This window comes from Thamnophis elegans, chromosome 12 (genome assembly GCF_009769535.1).
Source record: "Thamnophis elegans isolate rThaEle1 chromosome 12, rThaEle1.pri, whole genome shotgun sequence".
Classification (NCBI taxonomy): domain Eukaryota; kingdom Metazoa; phylum Chordata; class Lepidosauria; order Squamata; family Colubridae; genus Thamnophis; species Thamnophis elegans.
In genome coordinates this window covers 26,671,447-26,692,228 of record NC_045552.1, presented here as the reverse complement: position 1 = coordinate 26,692,228, position 20,782 = coordinate 26,671,447, and the positions used below count along the sequence as shown (strand labels likewise).

The following is a 20,782-nucleotide window of genomic DNA, read 5'->3' as shown; positions in this document are numbered from 1 at the left end:
ATTCTTCCAGTTGTATCCAACTTACCTAGACCTGGGAGGGATTTTTGAGATCATCAAATCCAGCCTCTTACTCCCTTTTTATCCTCCCTTTTTATGACCCTGTAGTAGGTGGCTCAATGGCTAAGATGCTGAGCTTGTCGATCAGAAAGGTCAGCAGTTCAGTGATTCGAATCCCTAGCACCACGTAACTTGTTCCGGTTACTTGTCCCAGCTTCTGTCAACCTAGCAGTTCAAAAAGCACATAAAAATGCAAGTAGAAAAATAGGAACCACCTTTGGTGGGAAGGGAACAGTGTTCCATGTGCCTTCAGTATTGAATCATGCCAGCACATGACCACAGAGACATCTTCGGACAACGCTGGCTCTTCAGCTTTGAAACAGAGATGAGCAGTACCCCCTAGAGTCGGGAATGACTAGCACATATTTGCAAGGGGAACCTTTGCCTTTAGTTTCTATTTGGGGTAGTTTCAGGACAACTGGATGAGATTTCTTTTTTCTTTGTGCCCCAAGAGAGAACAATTTACTGCTACCTAAGATTGAACTCTCAACTGAGTGGGAGGCAAGCATCTTCATCCCTAGGCCACCATGCCACTCCACATCCAGCCTCTTACTCTGTGCAGAAACCCACATGAAAGCATCCCAGAAAGCTGCCATCTGGCAAAAGAGAGACCACCACTTCTCTGGGTGATTGGTTTCACCACCGGCCTGCTGTTCAAAATTGTTTTCCATTATGCAACCAGAATGCCCTTTCTTTAATTTAAACCCATTATTCTGGATTTACACCCTGGAACGATAGAAAACAGCTCTTGAATGTCTTCTCTATGACATCTTTCCACCCAGGTGCTTGGAAGGAGCCACCATAATCCTAGTCCCAGTTTGATCTCAAAGCAAATATTGCCAGTTTCCTTGTTTATTTTTTTTTTCAGTTTCTTGTCAAAACTCAGTACACTAGTGGCTCCTCAGTGTATGCTATGTTTGTTAGTTTTGGAAAATCAGTGAGAAATCACACAGCTGTTGTTTGGCAGCATGCCAAACAAGTTTAAGTGGCACAATTTTAGGAGGGTTCCCTGAGTGACAAAATATGGTTTGAGCAGCTGCCTGCCTATCCCAGTTTTCTATGCAAAGCATCCTGGAATTTATTTGCTATTTATTAAGGTCATACCTTGCCCTTGCATTAGAAAAAAATAGCACTCAAGAGAGTTAACAATAAAAGCCTGATAAAATAGCAAGGCTATCAGGAAAACTCATCCAATAAAGCACAACACGTAAAATCTTAATGGTACCAGCCTCCACTAGCTTAAAGCACACAAGAGCAGCAGGATTACCGAAATACCAGAGCCGTATCCAAATAAAAATATTTTTTTTATCTGCTGGTGGCTGACAGTGATAAATGGAGCTGTCCGGGTCTCAGTGGGTGGACGTTTTGAAGTTTTTGATTTTGGAGCAGCTATCAAGAAGACCCTGCCTCATACCTCTGCAATGTACTTAGTGGACCAATAGTCAAAGAAGCTGTTACAATTGACAGAAGAGAATATTTGCAGCTCAGGGTTGAACTGTGGATTCCTTGGTGCCCTCTGAGGTTGTTTTCTTTCAGGCATTTCATTACCCAGCCAGGTAACATCATCAATGCTAGAAGAGAGTGGCATTGTTATAGCTGTTATCAGAAAGGAATCGTGGCTGGTCTATATCAAATCCTTGTTAGAGTTAAGAGTTGATACTTTATTTGCTTAGTTGTTCATTGCATGATTTAGCCCCCAGACTCCTTAGCTTTGTTGCTCTTCTCTGCATTCTTTCTAGGATCTTCTTATATCTTTCTTTCTCTTAGAGTACTATTGTCTTTCCTTGACTGATTCAGAAATAGAGATCTGGGTGGAAGATAACACCAAATTTGGCTCTATTGTGCTCCAACCCATCTGCACTCATACATGTTTATGCACAATTGCTTCATCATCCACAAGATTGTTTCCCAAGGTCTCTTTTTCCTCCCCTCTGAAAGACATTTCTAAAGCAATAAAGACATTTCTCTTTCATCCTAATGAATAGGCACCAATAGGTAAGAATGCAGGGGGGCGGGCTTTGTCTGTGGAACCATACACAATACTAAAAGCACTTTAGGTATCTTTGGGATAGTTTAGCCTGAAGCCCTTTCAAGCTCCATAAACATGTAATAGTGTTGACACCTTTTGAACGGAGCAAGGCAATCAACAGACTTTCACAGAGTAAGTAGTCAGAAATGTGTGGAAATAGTTTGGTTGCTTTAACCATGCCAAGAAGTGACAGTTCATCTCTGCAAAAAGCAGAAATGCAATTTTCGACGCGATAGGGTTTCGTAAGTGGTTAGAATTTAAGAAATCGCCACTAGATAAAGCCCATTTTCTTTCTACAGTAAAAGTGGAGTGAGGCAATGCTTTCGCCATCCTGCCAAGATTCCTTACAAAAGGGATGAAGGGATCATCATGGAATTATACAGTTGAGAGGGACCTTAAGGATCACGTAGTCCAGCTCTCTGTAATGAATAAAAAGAGAAAGTAGTCTTGTGGATTTTACTCCGCTAGTCGTAGCTCATCTCCGTTTCTAGGGCATTGAGCCAGAGCTGTCCAAAGATATTTCTGCAGTCATGTGGTTAGCATGACATCACACCACTGCATGGAGCATGCATCAAAACACAGAGCGCTGTTACTTTCCACCAAAGTGTTACCTATTTGTCTAATCACATTTGCATGCCTTCAAACTACTAGGTGGGCAGGAGCTGGGGTGAGTACCAAGAGCTCATGCCGTTGCATGGTGCTCGGGTCTCAAATCTGGGCTGTCGACTTTTCAGCTGACAAGTCCAGTGTCTTAACCAGAGATGGTATTCAGCCAGTTCTGATAGTAGTGGAAATTTTGAGTAGTTCGGAGAACTGGCAAATAGGCTGGCCCTGCCCCCGCTGCTTCCCAGCTGATCTTCTTTTCCTGCCCTAAAGAGGAGAACGGAGCTGGAAAGCAGTTTAGTGGGGTGGAGAGGGAATGGGGATTTTGCAGTAACCTTCCCCTGCCACGCCCACAAAGCCACGCCTACAAAGCCATACCATGCCCACAAAGCCACTCCCACAGAACCAGTAGTAAAAAAAAATTGAATCCCACCACTGGTCTTAACCACTGAGCCATTAGTAAGAAAACTAATGAAACCATCTATAAGAGGTAACTTTCCAGCCCTACTTAAAATAACTGTCAGAGATGAAGAACCACAATCTCCATAAGTTTACCTTTAACTTTACCAATATTGTACAGATCTTATTCTCAGCCAGTTTTCCTTATGTTGAAATGAAATGTAAATACTGCAACATGTATCTGTTGTCTCTGATCCTAGTTTTTGTGGCATTGGAAATCATCATCATTTGATGATCCCAAAGGTGCTTTTTTCAAAAGGCAACTGTGCTTTCTTGTTCTTCTTTGAAGATTTTTCACTTCTCATCCAAGAAGCTTCTTCAACTCTGACTGGATGATAGGGAATGGAAGGATGTTTGACTCCTTGTAGACAGATGGCCATTTGCATCCTTTTTTCTGTGTCATCAGGGTCTTCTGAGTGGTGCAAATGTGGATGTGGAGAGGTTTGCACCTCTCAGTTGTAACAGCAACAGAGTTGGAAGTGACCTTGGAAGTCATCTAGTCCAACCACCTGCTCACGCAGAAGACCTGTACTAGGGGTTCGAACCACTGAACTGCCAACCTTTCTGATCAACAAGCTCAGCATCTTAGCCACTGAGCCACCTAGTCAGGTGACATTGATGACATAGATAAACCTCTAGGTGGCCTCAATGATTCGCTAAAAGGATGCAAATGACCAGCTGTCTGCAAGGAGTATAAATCCTTCCATTCCCCACAATCCAGGCAGAGCTGAAGAAGCTTCTTGGATGAGAAGTGAAAATTTTTTAAACACAAAACAAGAATGTCTAGCTGCCTCTTGAAAAAAAGCATATTTGGGACAACCATGACTGGGATGACTGAGAATCTCCATAGACAGTTGCTGATTATCTTCCTTATAGCACTATAATGGCATGGGGAAATGACTCTGGGAGGGACCTAGGGAATGGTTAGATAAAAAATAACATGGTCCAGATAATAAATGAGACAAGAGGCTGAGAATACACCCTTCCTAAGTTCTTGAGTTCTAAAGGAAATGGGAGAATTATACTTTCAGACTTACAAGATTTTGTTATGTAGCCATAATAACATACTTTCTGGAAAGCCAAGGTCATCCTTTGTCTCTGCACCTGGCCGGAACTGGATGGGTGCAGCTGCCATCATAGCAGTGGAAGATTGGACCATGAGATGGACTTGTGGGTGTGAGGCAAGATCTTGAACTTTGAATTAGGTGGGAGAAACCGGAAAGCTTTCAGATTCATGTTTTCCCAGATGTGCCAACATGGCTCTCTTAATAAATGTGAACTTTGAGCAATACTTTGCCTTGGACTCTGATTTACTTTTGGATGCTATCTGGAACCCTGACAGTAGACTTAGCTCATTTGCTCATATATCTTCTCTGGTCTACCTGATAAGGCTGACAGGCACTTATTTTGATACCTGAATACTGCTATCAAGTCTCTTCTCCATCATCCTTTCTCCACCCTGAAAATCCTCTATTCCTTCAGTCTGTCCTCATAAGGCATGAGGTCCTTACCTTAGTTGCCTTCTCTTGACTTGCTCTAACTAATGTTATATGCTTCAGGAAGGTGTACCTCCAAATATGGCAGCACCAGTGCAGAGTAAACAGAGCAACAAGTATTTCACCTGATTTTGAACAGTGCTGCTCCTAATGCAACTTAGTGTGTTAGCCCTGTGAGTAACTGTCTCACATTTCTGGCTTATGTTTAGATTGTTTTTAATGACCCAGCCTCAAGTTTTTCAGTGTATTATTTCTGACTCCTCCCAACTTGTATGTGAGGTGGAATCTGGAGTGGAGAGGAGTGAAAAGTCTGGCTAGCTTTGAATCACTGATGGGGAGGAAATGTCTGAAAGGAAATTTCCCCTCAAACTTTGCAGTATTTATCTAGTAACTGTGTAGTGAGTGCTTTAGTTTGGTGAGATTCCTGTCTATAGACAAGCAGCAATAAAGATACAGTTCTGATCAGCTCCTGCTGTTGTTTTCTGGTTCCTTGCAGCTGGCAGTATGTGGGCTCTGCATTTTTCTGCTCTATTGAAAGACATCTCGTTTCTTTCCACTCAGTCTTCCAACTTGTCCAGTTTCAATGGCAATTTCATTCTTTCATCCTGGATGTTAGCTAGAGCTCTCTCTGCTATCCATAAATTTGGCAAGCAACCCATGAATCCCATTATCTTGATCATTAATAAAATGTTGAATAATACTGTCCCCAAGACTGATGCCAGTAGAAACCCAATGGCTATTACTTAGCAGCTCAGTGTAGATCCATTAAAGTTGAATGTGATCAGCGATCTAGTTGTAAACCTACTTGTTGTAGTGACATCCAAACTAGCATTTAAGTTCTACTTTCCCCTGCACTGAGGAGATTACCTAACCTGATAGAGGCTGTCCTTGATTTACAACCATTTGTTTAGTGACTGTTCAAAGTTACAATGCTGAAAAAGAAACAGGTACAACATTGTTACATGGTTTATATGTTGCCAACCCAACCGTTAGAATTATATTCTTAACAATGACCTGTCTTCTCACTTAGAGCTGTTGCAGCATCTCCTCAATCACATGATCATGATATAGGAGCTTGGTAACCAGCATGTTACCAGAAAGGAACACAGTGGTTCAGTAGCTAAGACACTGAGCTTGTGGATCAGAAAAGTCGGCAGTTTGGCAGTTTGAATCCCTAGCGCTGCATAACGGAGTGAGTTCCCATTACTTGTCCCAGGTTCTACCAACCTAGCAGTTCAAAAGCACGTAAAAATGCAAGTAGAAAAAATAGGAACCACCTTTGGTGGGAAGATAACAGCGTTCCGTGCACCTTTGGTGCAGTGGTGGGTTTCAATTTTTTTTAGAGCCCCTTCTGTAGGTGTGGCCTGCTTTGCGGGAGTGGCTTGCTGGACATGTGACTGGGTTGGAGTGGCTTGCCAGCCATGTGATCTGGTGGGAGTGGCTTGGCAGTCATGTGACTGGGTGGGCATGGCAAACTTGTAAAATGTGGTGAAACTCACTTAACAATGCTCTTGCTTAGCAACTAAAATGTTGGCTCAGGACCTCTGGCATTTGAAGCACGCAAGTCTTAAAGCTGTCAAGTTACAAAACTATTGCACCCCTAACTCTTTAGAAAAAAAACTCCAGGGGTGTTCAAACTTGACAGCTTTAAGACTTGTGGATTTCAACTCCCAGAATTCCTCCTCTTGCTATTCATCTTGATGATGATGTGCATCAAGACAGGGGGAGGGAGCTGGAACTGATTTTAAATGGCACTGTAGATTTGTGGAACCACTTCTATAGAAGAGGTTAGAACTGGCAGGAACCCACCCCTGCTTTGGCGTTTAGTCATGCCGGCCACATGACCATGGAAACGTCTTCGTACACTGCTGGATCTTTGGCTTTGAAATGGAGATGAGCATTGCCCCCTAGAGTCGGGAATGACTAGCACATATGTGCGAGGGAAACCTTTACCTTTACCTCTTTAGCCCAGGGTCTGTCTGAGTAGATAAATCCTCTACTCAGTTTATCTTTGCATGCTTTCCTCAAAGACTGTCACTTATGACCATTATTATTAAGACAACTATGAAGCCTCAATGGGTATTTTGCACTGCAGTTTCTCATTTGGAATTATTTTCCTAAGTGAATGGGAAAAGATCCTAATAGGTGTCAAGGAGATTAAAAAGACATGTTGCTTATCCATGAGAACATTGAAAACCCAAGGAGTTGTTGTGCAGAGGGAAAATCATAACTCACTGGTTAGCATGAGAAGACCCTTTGTATCTCCGCTCAGTGCTCTTTCTGATTTCCATTCAGGTTGGTTTGCTATGCTTGAGAGAGTATTGACTTGGTATGAATTTGACATCTTATAGTTTTGCATCACATGCATATTTGGGCACAGAGTTTCTTCAATGATAGGACCTTCTCTGCAGTTTGTTTATGTATGCAGAATCAGTTGCTGATAAAACCCACTATTCTGCATTTGGGAAATTCTGTTTTTCCCAGATTATTCTCTTTTATCCTGAAAGACCCAATCCAGCTGTTCTAAGAAGTGATCAAGTGGGAATACTGCAGGTTAAAAATGGAACCTTCCAAGCAACACTGGATTGTTTTTTCCATGACTTTGTGATCTTGGTCCATCCCTGATCTCAGCTACAGGACATTGTTGAGCTGAGAACTTGAGTGAAGAGAACTTTTTTTTCTACAGTAGACTCTAAACTGGGAAAAGCACCAAGGTTCTTCTTCCCCTTCCCCCTTTTAGGCTTACAGCTGAGTGTGCATCTTTGTCGTGCTCTTAGATTTTCCTGTTAATTTCACGCAAAGTGCTCTTGATGGATCTCTTGTTATTTTTTGTGAGCTGTGCCATAAATTTGTGACATCTCACTGTAGCAATCTGTTAAGTGCATGTTAGAGGTGGGGGAGGATGAAGAAGGACAAGCTGCTGCTGAGCTAGACAACCATGTGCAGGCGAAGAAGTATAACTCTGCTTTATGATGTGGTGAGCAGGTTCTGCTTGTAGGTTGTGTTTCCATCTTATGCTAATTACCTATGGAGAAGAAGCCAAGAAAGAGGTTATACGCTGATGACACTCCACCAACGTGTATTTATTTAATCTTCACTTGCCTTTTTACTGGCAGAGAGGGCTGGTGGAGTGATAATAGGGACAGTGAATGCCTACCTATTTGCTTCATGATCACTGCATTCAGACATATCCAAATCAGTTAAAGATTGGTCATATTTACACAACAGGCTTAACATGGTTAGATTTTACCTTGATGTCTACCCCCAAATAGTGGGCAAAATCAAGAGATGAAAAACTACTCCAGTGTGTTTAACACTAGTTGGGGTACATGCAGAATCTTGTAACCTATCTGGGGAATTTCCCAAGCTAATTTTTAATGATTGGATTAAGGAGGAATGTTTTTTAATCATCTGAAATACTTCCTTAGATACTTTTGAGCTAAAGCATCAACTAATGTGTTTTCTGATTCCTGATTGCTTCTGTCTATTCTTCTTTCCATTCTTTCCCATCCTCCCCAGGATCACATGTGGTTGGTTATCTGGTAAATTGTGTGAATGCAGGCCATTTGGTGGCTTTGTGATTTAACTTTTTGTGCAAAACCAGAAAATGAATTAATTCAGTGACCAAGTTAAATATTTTACGTGAAACCAGTCCCTCTCTCTCTCTCTCTCTCTCTCTCTCTCTCTCTCTCTCTCTCTCTCTCTCTCTCTCTCTTATTCTGGTTTATTGTTTGCTGTTTGAATTAACTTTAGAAGGTATTCAATATTCAATATTCCTTCTTAAGAAAGGATATGCAATTATCTAAGGGACCTTGCTCTCTTTTCACAATTGAGAACTGCCCCTCCCCTTTGAAAAAGAGAGAAACTAATAGCTATTGCTTAGTGCAATCTCATGCCTCAACTAGTCCTGAATTTGGACTAGGACCATGATGGCGAATCTATGGCATATGTGCCACAGGTGGCACATGGAGCCATATTTGTTGGCATGCCAGCAGTCAGTTCTGGCGTGCATGTGCACACTGGCCAGCTGATTTTTGGCCTTCCGGAGGGCTGGGGGAGGCTGTTTTTGCCCATCCAAGGGTTCAGGAATACCTCCGGAGGTTGAGGAAAGCGAAAAACAGGCCTAATGGGGAAACCAGAAGTTCAGGAACAAACTTGGGCCTGTTTTTCTGCCTTCCCCACCTCCAGAGGCTTTCCTGAAGCCTGGGGAGGGCAAAAAATGGCCACAATGGGCCAACCGGAAGTTTGGAAATGATCCATTTCCAGCTTCCGGAGTGCCTCTGGGGGGCCGGCGGAGGCTGTTTTCACCCTCCCCAGGCTTCAAGACAGCTTCCGAAGCATGGGGAGGGGTTGTGTGTGCATGTGCAGGGAGGGTCATGTGTACATGCACAGGTGGATGGGAGGATTGAATTGGTGTGGACACGGGTGCACGTGAGAATAGTGCACACGGACAGAATTTTGGCACGTCATAACAAAAAGGTTCGGCATCATTGGACTAGGACTTTGGAGGGATTCGGCTGGTTCGCACCACTTCGGGAGAACCGGTTGTTAAGTTTCTGAGCAATTTGGTGAACTGATTGTTGGACGAAATCACTAGGGCAGAGAACCAGTTGTTAGATTATTTGAATCCCATCACTGGACTAGGATCAATATAGGCCGATGCTTTCCAAACTAGGAGAATTTGTATTCTAGATCCCTCCACTTACCAGTTTCTGTTTCAATTTATTGTTTATTGATCAGTCAAATAAACATCAAACTGTAACGCATAATCAGATAGTAAAAAAAGGGCAAAATTAATACAGAGTCTTGCAAGAGCTAAATAATCAGATCAGATCATCCCCTTGGTCACAATCTGATCTACCCACAACATTCATTCAGCTATAAATTCTATTCTGGGCTGCAACCTTGCATGTCTTGTCCAAGGTTGAGTTATACAAGTTGATTGATATGCTCCTGCAATCTTGTTTTTTCTATTTTTTTATTCTTATTTGTACTTTAGCATTTTTATGATTGTTATACTGTTTAATTCTCACTGTGGTTGCACACCACTCAGATTCAAATTCTGTGAGATGGGCAGCCATATAAATCTGTCAAATAAATAAATAAAATGGGTGTCCCAGTGCCCGAAGGAAAAACAAACAAATAGCTCTTTCTAAAAAGCTTTGGGGGGGGGGGGGTGCCAGACCTCCCCCTTGTGAGAGAGGGAGAGATTGCTGACTGTCCAAGTGTTGGGACCTTGAAGGAGGTAAAGTAAAGGTAAAGGTTCTCCTTGCACATATGTGCTAGTCGTTCCCAACTCTAGGGGGCGGTGCTAATCTCTGTTTCAAAGCCGAAGAGCCAGCGCTGTCCGAAGACGTCTCCATGGTCATGTGGCCAGCATGACTAAAAGCTGAAGGCACACAGGAACGCTGTTACCTTCCCACCAAAGGTGGTTCCTATTTTTCTACTTGCAGTTTTACATGCTTTCAAACTGCTAGGTTGGCAGAAGCTAGGACAAGTAATGGGAGCTCACTCAGTTAACGGAGCTAGGGATTCAAATCGCCGAACTGCCGACCTTTCTGATCAACAAGCTCAGTGTCTTAGCCACTGAGCCACCTTGAAGGAGGTAGGATAGCCTATGCCAGTGTGGCTTTAAAGACTGCTGTCTGGCAGAGGCGTGTAATTGGCAGCCCAAGAGGACAGGTATTGTGTCTTCTATTTGTGATATCCCACATATGCATATCTGCTCTAAATGGAGAGTCTGATGGAATTGCCCATCCCTGCTTGCAGGGATGAGATACAACCGGTATGCCCTGGTACGGGCATACCAATGCCTGCTGGGAGTACAAGGTACCTTTCCAGTATGGTGCTCCAGAGGGCCCACCTGCCCACCCGCTCTCCTTACCACTATTTGAGCCTATCGGGGTTTTCGTGCATGGAGCGTATGGCACCTGCGTGACGCTCTGCCGAGCAGGTGGAGCATCATGGGCAGTAAGTATGCATTCACGCACTGTGCACCTTCACCTGGTGGACACTGGGCCCCATTGCAGCGTACTAGTTGCAACAGAACCCACCATTGCTTGCTTGCCAAGAGTCCAAGCCAACTGTTTGTATGCAAGCAGTCCTCAACTTATGACTTCAAAATCAACTTATGACTTCACCTTGCTGAGCAAGGTGATCAAGTGAGTTGCAGCCAATTTTATAATTATTTTTTTGGCCATGGTTGTTAAGTGAATCACCATGCTCAACACAGATAGTGGTCGACTTGCAACAGTTCTTTTAGTGACTGTTTAAAGTTACAAAGAAACTGAAAAAAGTGATTTATGACTATTTTTCAGAGTTACAACCTTTGCAGCTTCCCCATGATCAAAATTCAGATAACAGGTAACAGATTAGCAGAGTTGGAAGGGACCTTATAGGTCATCTAGTCCAACCTCCTGCTCAAGCAGGAGACTCTACACATTTCTGACAGATGGCAGTCCAATCTCTTTCTGAAAGCCTCCAGTGATGAAGCTCCCACAACTTCCGAAGGCAACTTCTGTTCCACTGTCAGAAAGTTCCTCCTTATTTCTAGGTTGAATCTCTCCTTGGTCAGTTTCCATCCAATATTCCTTGTCTGGCCTTCAGGGGCTTTGGAAAATAGCTTGACCAACTCCTCTCTGTGGCAGCCCCTCAAATATTGGAAGACTGCTATCATGTTTCCCTTGGTCCTTCTCTTCACTAGACTAGCTGTGCCCAATTGCTGCAACCGTTCTTCAGATGTTTTATTCCCCAGTCCCCTAATCATCCTGGTTGCTCTTCTCTGCACTTTTTCTAGAGTCTCAACATCCTTTCTATAGTGTTGTGACCAAAACTGGATGCAGTACTCTAGATGTGGCCTTACTAGGGCTTTATAGAATGGTATTAGTACCTCCCTTGATCTTGATTGTATCCCTCTGTTAATGCAATTTAGGATTGCATTGGCTTTTTTGACTGCCACTGCACACTGCTGATTCTTTGTCTCTGTACAAAATCACTTGTCTTCTCTGCCACCTCCTGCCAGATTTTTTTCATTGGAGGAAGCAATGAAGTGAAACCTTCCTCTTTTCAAAACGCCCCGTAACTGGGCTTTGGCCCCTCTGCTCATCATCCTGAGCTAGCTGGGGATTCTGGGAATCCTTGCCATTAGTTTGGGGAAGGTTTTCCAAGGCTTGGCTATAAATAACTTGCAGCAAATTATATTTCATGGTGGATTTGGCAGAGGTCCTTTTCAAGGTTCACCTGCAGCTGTTTTCCTCACTGAAGGCAAGTCAGGCTGGCAGGGGACTAATGGCATTATGAATAATTAATTATTAATAATTAATCATGGCAGGGAAAATTCCTGCATGAAGTTAAAAGTGGAACAAAATGGCCCCTTCCCAACTCATCCTCCCACAGCAGGAATCAGCTGCTAAGATATCGGTTTTTGGCTGCCTTGCATTGTACTCATTGATATACTTGCAAGTCTGAGCTGGACGTTTTTCTTGCTATGTTTTGATTCAGAATTGAGGCCCTTTGATATTATTGCAGTTGTTCTTTTTCCAGAATTTTTTTTTTGTTCTCTTACATACCATTTTAAGTATTCATTCACATAATTATTATTCTTTACATTTGTCATTCTTATACATTTATTATTTCATTTAATAGGTTATAATATACAGTTTGGGTTGCTTTATTTACCATCCCTTCCACCTGTTGTAACACCACCTTATTTTCTCTTATTTTCTCCCTCCCTCCCTTCTCTACTTCCTTCCTTCCTCCTCTCCTTCCCCTCCCTTCTTCCCTTACCTTTCTTCTACTCCTACTCTTCCTCTTCCCCTTCCTACCCTCGCTCCTTATCTTCCTCTCCCTTCCATCCTCCTCTCCTTACCTCTTCCTTCCTTCCCCCATCTTCCTTTCATTCTCTCCTCTTCTCTCCCTTTCTTTTCTATTGTTGTAGGTGTCTCTTTCAGATCTCAATTTATTTCCTATTGCAGAGTTTTTAATGAAACTGCTCATTCATCATGTTCATATGTCTTATGGCACACAATCCAAGGTTCCATCCTGCTCTGGCTGTGATGCTGAGTGGGATGAATACTGCACAATTTTGGTTTTATCTATATACATATTTATATCCTGCTTTCTTATTTTTATAAACAAATCAAGCGGACCAACATATCTAATACTCCTCCTTCCTCCTATTTTTCCCCACAACAGCCCCGTGAGAGGCTGAGAAAGTGTGAATGGCCCAAAGTCACCCAATCGGCTTTCCTTCCAAAGCAGAACTAGAACTCACAGTCTCCTGGTGATTGGCCCAGAGTCACCCAACCAACTTCATGCCTAAAGTGGGACTAGAACTCATAGTCTCCTAGTTTCTAAGTCAGCACCCTAGGCTCTCAAATTGGCTTTCTTGGAAACTTACTTTTTCCAGGCTACTGTGACAGAAGAGTCTGCCTTGGGAGGTCAAAAAAGTCAAGATGATTGCTGTGATGACAGCACAATTGAAGTGTTGCTTCCTCTTTCTTTCTTTTTCCTTTTCTTTTTCTTTTTGCAGACGACTGTAGTCCGTGGGGAAAAAAAGGAAGCAAGGCTTCAGTCACATCCTTATAGCTGCCATCTTGATGGCTCTGAAGGGAAACTATCTTCCCTTTTGTTAGCATGCCTTGTTATGGATTTCCTTTGCCAAGTATCCAGGAGTGATCAGATGCCAGGAAAAAATGGTTCTTTTTAGGATTCAGGGACAATGACCACACTGGCAAGTAAAGAGAATTTTACGTTTTGCTGTTTAACTGAAGCAAGTGAAATGAACAGAAAGATATAAAAAGAAACGTACCGAACAAGATCCCCTCCCCATAGCTGCTGGGAAACCCATTTAAGAAGCAAAGATACTCCAAGGTCCTTAATGCACAGCACAGAGCATGCAAGCCTGTGCAGAAGCTGCATCTTATGAGCAATTTTAGCAGTAGCAATAGCACTTAGACTTATATACTGCTTCACAGTGCTTTACAGCCCCTCTCTAAGTGATTTACAGAGTCAGCCTATTGCCCACAACAATCTGGGTCCTAATTTTACCCATCTCGGAAGGATGGAAGGCTGAGTCAACCTTGAGCTGGTGATCAGAAGAAGGAGCCTGCAGTACAGCACTCTAACCACTATGTCAGCATGGCTCAATTTTGACCCTAACATTTTATGACCTTGCTTCTCTGGTTACGATATTGCAAAATCTAACCTTGGCTAGACAACTCCAGAATGGGGGATTGAACGTTTAGTAAGGCAGGACTCCCTGCAGTTTTGTGAAGTCCCTCCCTCCCTCCCTCCCTCTCTCTCTCCCTCTCTCTCTCTCTCACACACACACACACACATATACACACATACACAGACACACACACACACACACACGCTTTTAGCAAGAATGAAAGAAACCAGTGAGTACTGAATGATCTACAAGCTTCAGGACCAGGGATGACCAATTAATTTCCCCAAGGGCCCACATAAGAAACTGGGACTGTTGTGGAGGGCCAAACAAAAGCAACCTGATTTGATGTCCTCAAAGGGGTAGAAACTAACCAAGGAGAGAAACAACTTAGAACTGAGGATAAATTTTCTGACAGTTAGAAAAATTAATCAGTGGAACAACTTGACTCCAGAAGTTGTGAATGCTCCAACAGTAGAAGTTTTAAAGAAGATGTTGGATATCCATTTGTCTGAAGTGGAGTAAGGTTTCCTGCCTAAGCAGGAGGTTGGACTAGAAGACCTCCAACTCTGTTATTCTATATTCTAACTCCATCACTTCAACTGTTTAGGCTGCTCCAGGCAAGGCTTGAGCGCTGTAGAGGCACAGAAAAGTGCTTTCTCTCTTGCTCCTTCAGTGGCCACCAGCAGACTGAAGGAGCGCAGGGTGAGTGTGCAGAGCCAGACACTACTCAGCATCTTCTCCTGCCCCCATAACACCCTTATTTACATTGGATTTCCAGTTTTTGTTTGACCTCACATTGGGCAGGGCAGGGAAACTCAAGGGCCTGATATGGCTGTAAAATGCTGAGGTCCATTCTAGATATTTCCTAATATGAAGGGGAAATCAAAATATATCAACTCCTTGAAATACAATTTGATTAAGCACATGGCAATGTTGTATTAGCCAGGAGGCTACAGTGTTAATACAAAGTAGTCGTTGAATACCCATTTGGGTAGTTTGGAATCACTCCCGTGAATATCATTCTTGTCACTAAATCCTCATATAACTTGGTTTCACAGGATATTTTAGAATTTCAGAGTTGAAAAATGGAAGCTTACTCACATATTCTTTCCTGCTCTCCCCCTCTTTCTCTCCCTTCTTCCCTCCCTTTCCCCCCTCTCTCTCCCTCCCTCTCCCTCTCCCCCTCCCTCTTTCTCTTCCTCCCTCCCTCCCTCTCCCTCGCTCCCTCTCTCCCCCTCCCACTCTCTCCCTCCCCCTCTCTCTCTTCCTCCCTCTCCCTCCCCCCCTCTCTCCTTCCCTCTCTCGCTCTCCCTCTCCCTCCCTTTCTCCCTCTCTTCCCCCTTCTCTCTCCCCCATCTTATAAATGCCTTAGTGTTCCTCTCTATCTTTCTTCTTGGTCCAAGTTGTGTATGGCTAGCTATTTATGCTGATCCATATAAATACCTGTGAGAGTGAGGGTAAAGGTTTGTTCTCAGAGCTTGTGAGTTGGTTTCCTAACATTTCATTACTAGGCTAGGGAACATCTTCAGCAGAGTTTAGGGGGTGTCAAGTGTTCTTCTGTTTATAAGAACTTCAGGTGTGGGTGTGTCACAAGACTCCCTGTTGACTAACTCTCACTCAACACACCCACACCTGAAGCCCTTATAAACTGAAGAACACTGACATCCCCTAAGCTCTACTGAAAATACCTAGCCTGGTAATGAAATGTTCAGAAACCAACTCACAATCTGGGAGACCGAACCTTCATCCTACACCTGAGCTACGGATATTTGCTATTATTGCAAACCTCTGAGAGTCTTTGCATGATGCTGCTTTTCTTTACATCTCTTCTCAGATCATTTTTTTAAATAATATCTTCGACACATTTCATCCGTCCCATATGAAAATTGACCCTAACATGTCCCTGTGATATAAGGAATGCTTTCTGCAATTCCATTCCATTCCACTTCACCCTCCTTTCTCTTCTCTGGCCATTCTGAACACCAGAGGTGGTATTCAGCAGGTTCTGACCAGTTCTCGAGAACTGGTAGCAGAGATTTGAGTAGTTTGGAGAACTGGCAAATGCAACCTCTAACTGGGCCCACCCCCATCTATTATCTGCCTCCCGAGTCCCAGCTGATCTGGAGGAAATGGGGATTTTTCAGTATTCTTCCCCTGGAGTGGGGAGGGAATGGAGATCTTACAGTATCCTTCCCTGGAGTGAGGAGGAAATGGGGATTTTGCATTATCCTTCCCCTGGAGTTGAGAGGGAATGGGGATTTTGCAGTATCCTTCCCCTGCCACCAAGCCATGCCCACCAAGCCATGCCCTCAGAAGTGGTAGTAAAAGTTTTTGAATCCCACCACTGCTGAGGTGGTTTGAAAATGCAGCGAAAGCTTGATGGGGGGTGGGGGAGAAAACTGGTTCATGTGCCTTTTGCTAAAGTGCATGAATATTGTTGTGGTTGATGCTGATATGCTGATTAAACACCCATAGCACTGGAATAGTATGTTGCACCATGAGAAGACATTGGCAGAGGCCTCTCCCTGGGGAGAAGGTCTCCACTCGCTCCCTCAGCTTTGAGGCTCGCACAGCTGTTCATGGTTCTCTCCCTCTTTTTAGGTAATGGTGCCCAAGAGGATCAGAAGGTGAAAACCCAGTGGCCACGATCTGCAGATGAACCAGGAGTGTATATGGCACAAACAGGTAATGCATTCTATCATCAAGTCATGGTTGAAAGTCTCACCAAATTTTCCTGATAGTCAGTTAGCTTACTTTATAGATTAGCCCAGGGTTTGGCAACCTTAAACACTCAAAGAGCCACAAAGGTCCTAACCAGAAGCCCCCCATTCAATTCTGGAGCTGACCGGAAGTCCGGTTCCCCTACCATAGAGTCTCCTCCTAGTGCGGCATCCTTTTTCCTCTACCTGTCCTAACCAGAACCCCTATCAATTGTGGAGCTGACCGGTGACAGGGAGCTGCAGCAGAGGGATGAAAAAGCCACATGCGGCTCCAGAGCCACGGGTTGCTGACCCCTGGATTAGCTCATAGGCCATATCAAAGTACAGAGTTTCAAACATAAATTATTACTAAAATCCTTTAAAAACAATTCAAAATGACCTTGGAATAAAATTAAATCATTTAATATAGAGACAAGTAAAATAAGAGTTATATTTCAGTATCGCCCTTACAATCTACTCCAATCAGTCCCACATATGCTGATCAAAACTGAACTGTTTTACTCAAGTACTGTGCCATAGTAAATTTTCCTGCTGAAATTGAAATATGAAATTTGCATATATTTGAACAAGGGAAAAAAAGACCCTGTGGCATAATTTTAAGAGAGTCTTAAAAATATGTATGCGAGGAGCCTTCCAATTAAGCTCAATTCCTTGCCGGGATTGGCTGTTGCCTTCTTCACCTTTCCAGTGTAGCCTACAGCATGGGGTTTTCCTAATGGTCTTCCATGCGAGAGCCAAGGTGCTCAGAATTAGCCAGCCTTTCCAATCCAATGAATTAAATAAAAATAAATGAGTAAAAGGGTTAAGTGCTGCTACGTGCCTGAGTTGAAGAAAGATGGGAAGGGAGGAAGAAAAGGAAGGAAGAGTGAATGAGAATGAAATAAGAAAGATGGAAACATAGAAAGAGGCAGGCAGGCATGGTATGGGAGAGAGGGAGGGAAGAAGGAAGGGAGGGAAGGAAGGAAAGGAAGGAAGGAAGAGTGAAAGAATGAAATAAGAAAGAAGGAAACATAGAAAAAGGCAGGCAGGCATGGTATGGGAGAGACGGAGGGAAGGAAGGAAGGAAGGAAGGAAGGAAGGAAGGAAGGAAGGATGGATGGATGGATGGAAGGAAGGAAGGGATCCTGATTTTTCCTGTAACTGCAATGTCATCCCACACAATTTTCATCTTCTCCCCACCCATTTCAGACCTCACCGCCATTCCCAAAGGTCTGCAGCCATGAGAGTTGTTGTCTATGCTGGCCTAAGCAACCTATAGTACACATTTGGAAAATCATTTTGAGGCAGAACATACTAAGAATGTTAAAGAACATGATGATGGAAAGATGAACACTCTAATATTTCAGGCTTCTAATTGGTCCAGCACAAAGATAGCTTGGATCTAATTACATTAAATAGCTCTGCTAAGGGAGACTTAAATATGGAAGAAACTTTCTGGAGCTCCCAAAGTGCCAGTGTGTTCAATTATATTATGATTCATATTTATGCTCATTTAATAACATTTCTGCCCCGACAATGACCACGTCTCATTATATCCAGTGGATGAATCCTAAAGTAACTACAATATTTCTAGTTGTGGTTCATTTGTCCCATTAGGACCCTAACAGAAGTTTGACTTTTGAAGGCAATTTCCTTCTGGACATTCATCAGGATTAGGTTTTGATTTGGTCTGAAAGAAATTTCCAAGGCTTTCAGGGAGTAAACTTCCATCAGCTCAGGTTGGAACTATGTCAGGAATTGTAAGCATTTCTGGAAAACAGCTTGAATCCCAGCCAGAATTCTAATGGAATTTTAATCCTGACTTGTTAACAGATCGTTTTGTCTTGACAGATAATGTTAGGCAGAGACATTCTCCATTGTTCTCTACCAGATTCTCCCCTCTCCTCTCTTCTCCTCTGTTCCCTTCCCCTCCTTTCCTCTCCTCCCCTCCCCTCATAAAACTATGTGATTTAGAAATGTCATGTATAATTGAAGAGTTTCAGAGACATTCTCAGGACTGGAGCATAATTTTCTTGTACTTATTTAGCCATAAAAGCCTGACTATCATGTCATTCACTGTCAATCCTGTGGCAGTGTGCAGCCTCTTTGGCTTTCCACATTGCCATTCTTTTCCCAAGAAAAATCTTAAGAGGGTGATTCTCTAACTGTGGAACCTCCATCACTGAGTGGGAAGTTCTGCTTTTAAAAATGCTTGGATAATTTCTTCTTCCTCTTGAGATCCCTGCCTCTATCTGTGGTGGTGAAGAAGTGGTAAAATCCCTCTGTGCACAGCTGCTGTTTGTCCAGACTCCTATGCACCTGAATGGCTCCCATGTAAAATCCAATAAAATTACCCAAATCAGTATTCTAAAATCAAGTAAAATTCAGACAATCTTTTTTTTTTCTTCTTTGACACTTTAAGGGTATGCGAAATCTGGAGTTTACCTAGCCGAGAGTTAGGCACTTCCACATTTGGTGAGGCTCTGCATTTTGTCAAGGATTACTTTAGACAAAGATTTTTATAAAGGTTAGAAAAAGGGAGGATGTGGTGGCTCAGTGGCTAAGACACTGAGCTTGTTGATCAGAAAGGTCGGCAGTTCGACAGTTCGAATCCCTAGCGCCACGTAACAGAGTGAGCTCCTGTTACTTGTCGCAGCTTCTGCCAACCTAGCAGTTCGAAAGCATGTAAAAATGTAAGTAGAAAAATAGGGACCACCTTTGGTGGGAAGGTAGCAACGCTCTGTGCACCTTTGGCATTTAGTCATGCCGGCTACATGACCACGGAGATGTCTTTGCTGGATCTGGATCTTCAGCTTTGAAACAGAGATGAGCACTGCTCCCTAGAGTCAGGAATGACTAGTACATACATACAAGGGGAACCTTTACTTTAACTTTTTACCCTTTTTCTACACTTGTTCACATATCTTATTATTCTTTTTAACATACGTTGAGACTGACCAGGTTGAAATTCTGAAATTTGTCCAGATACATGTGGAAGGCAACCAGTGGGGAAAATAGTGGGAAGCATGCAGAATCCCCCCCCTTTTTTTTTTACTTTTTCATTCCTAATGAATCCTAAAAAAAAAAAAAAAAAAAAAAAAAACTTTTAGAAGCATCAGCATTGTGAAATGCAGATTAGAGCATTTGCATTACTAAGAAAATTAGTTTCCAAATCAGACAATTATGGAGTCTAGCAATCTCACTTGCTCTGATGAAACTGGTCACCTTTTTTCCCCCCAGATTGGTTCTTTGTATCTCAATTTCATAACGGCTGTCAGGAACAAACTTTATGGGCTCAGGACAGCTCTATGAAATCTCATTACCCTGAGGCCTGCTACCGTGTTTCTCAGAAAATAAGGCCGAGTCTTATTTTCTTTTAGACTTGAAAATAAGTACTTGGGCTTATTTTTGAGGCGGTCTTCCTTTTTTTGAGGTGTAGCAGGCTAGACTCGGTGAGCTGGACATGCCCTCTCCTCCATTCTAAAATTTCAGCTTTTTGATGGAGGCTTTTTGGCAAACAGGAGGAAAATGGGGAGGGGGATTTTTCCTGCCTGTCTGTTGTGGTCCACCGGCGGCCTGTGGAGCTGGCAGCAGAGTCGGACAGTGAGGAGGTTGGGGAGGAACATGGGCCAGTCCTGGAGTCTGGGGAAGGCTCGGACAAGGGCTCTGCGTTGGAGGCAGAGAGGGGACCAAGGCCATCTGGAAGTTATGTGCTGCCTCTGGAGTCTCCAGAGTCTTCAGAGAGAAGCAGAGGAACAGGGAAAGTCTGTTCCCAGTGTGTGCATGCGCAGAGCTGCCAGAAGGCAAGAACAATTAAGAAAAAGGGGCAACTCGGGAGTAAGACTTGGAGATGATTGGCCCCTCCCATAAGACATAAAAGAGGAGAAAACTGCCAACCTTTCTGATCAACAAGCTCAGCGTCTTAGCCACTGAGCCACCATGTATTTATGTATGTATGTATGTATGTATGTATGTATGTATGTGTATATGTAGCAATAGCAATAGCAGTTAGACTTATATACCGCTTCATAGGGCTTTCAGCCCTCTCTAAGCGGTTTACAGAATCAGCATATTGCCCCCACAGTCTGGGTCCTCATTTCACCCACCTCGGAAGGATGGAAGGCTGAGTCAACCTTGAGCCGGTGAGATTTGAATCGCCGAATTGCAGATAGCAGTCATTTCATTTCATTTACATTTCATTTCATTTATTATATTTATATGCCGCCCTTTTCCCCCGAAGGGGACTCAGGGCGGCTGACAGTCAGCT

The 20,782-nt window shown here is 43.2% G+C and overlaps 1 protein-coding gene across 1 annotated transcript in view; it reads left to right on the top strand.

Moving 5' to 3' along the window:
• The window catches only part of ADGRB2 (adhesion G protein-coupled receptor B2), a 256,805-nt gene that overhangs the window by 39,997 nt on the left and 196,026 nt on the right, over positions 1-20,782 (top strand). The window contains 1 exon segment of the mRNA XM_032227776.1: positions 16,418-16,501. Within this exon segment, the coding sequence (XP_032083667.1) occupies positions 16,418-16,501 (84 nt within the window).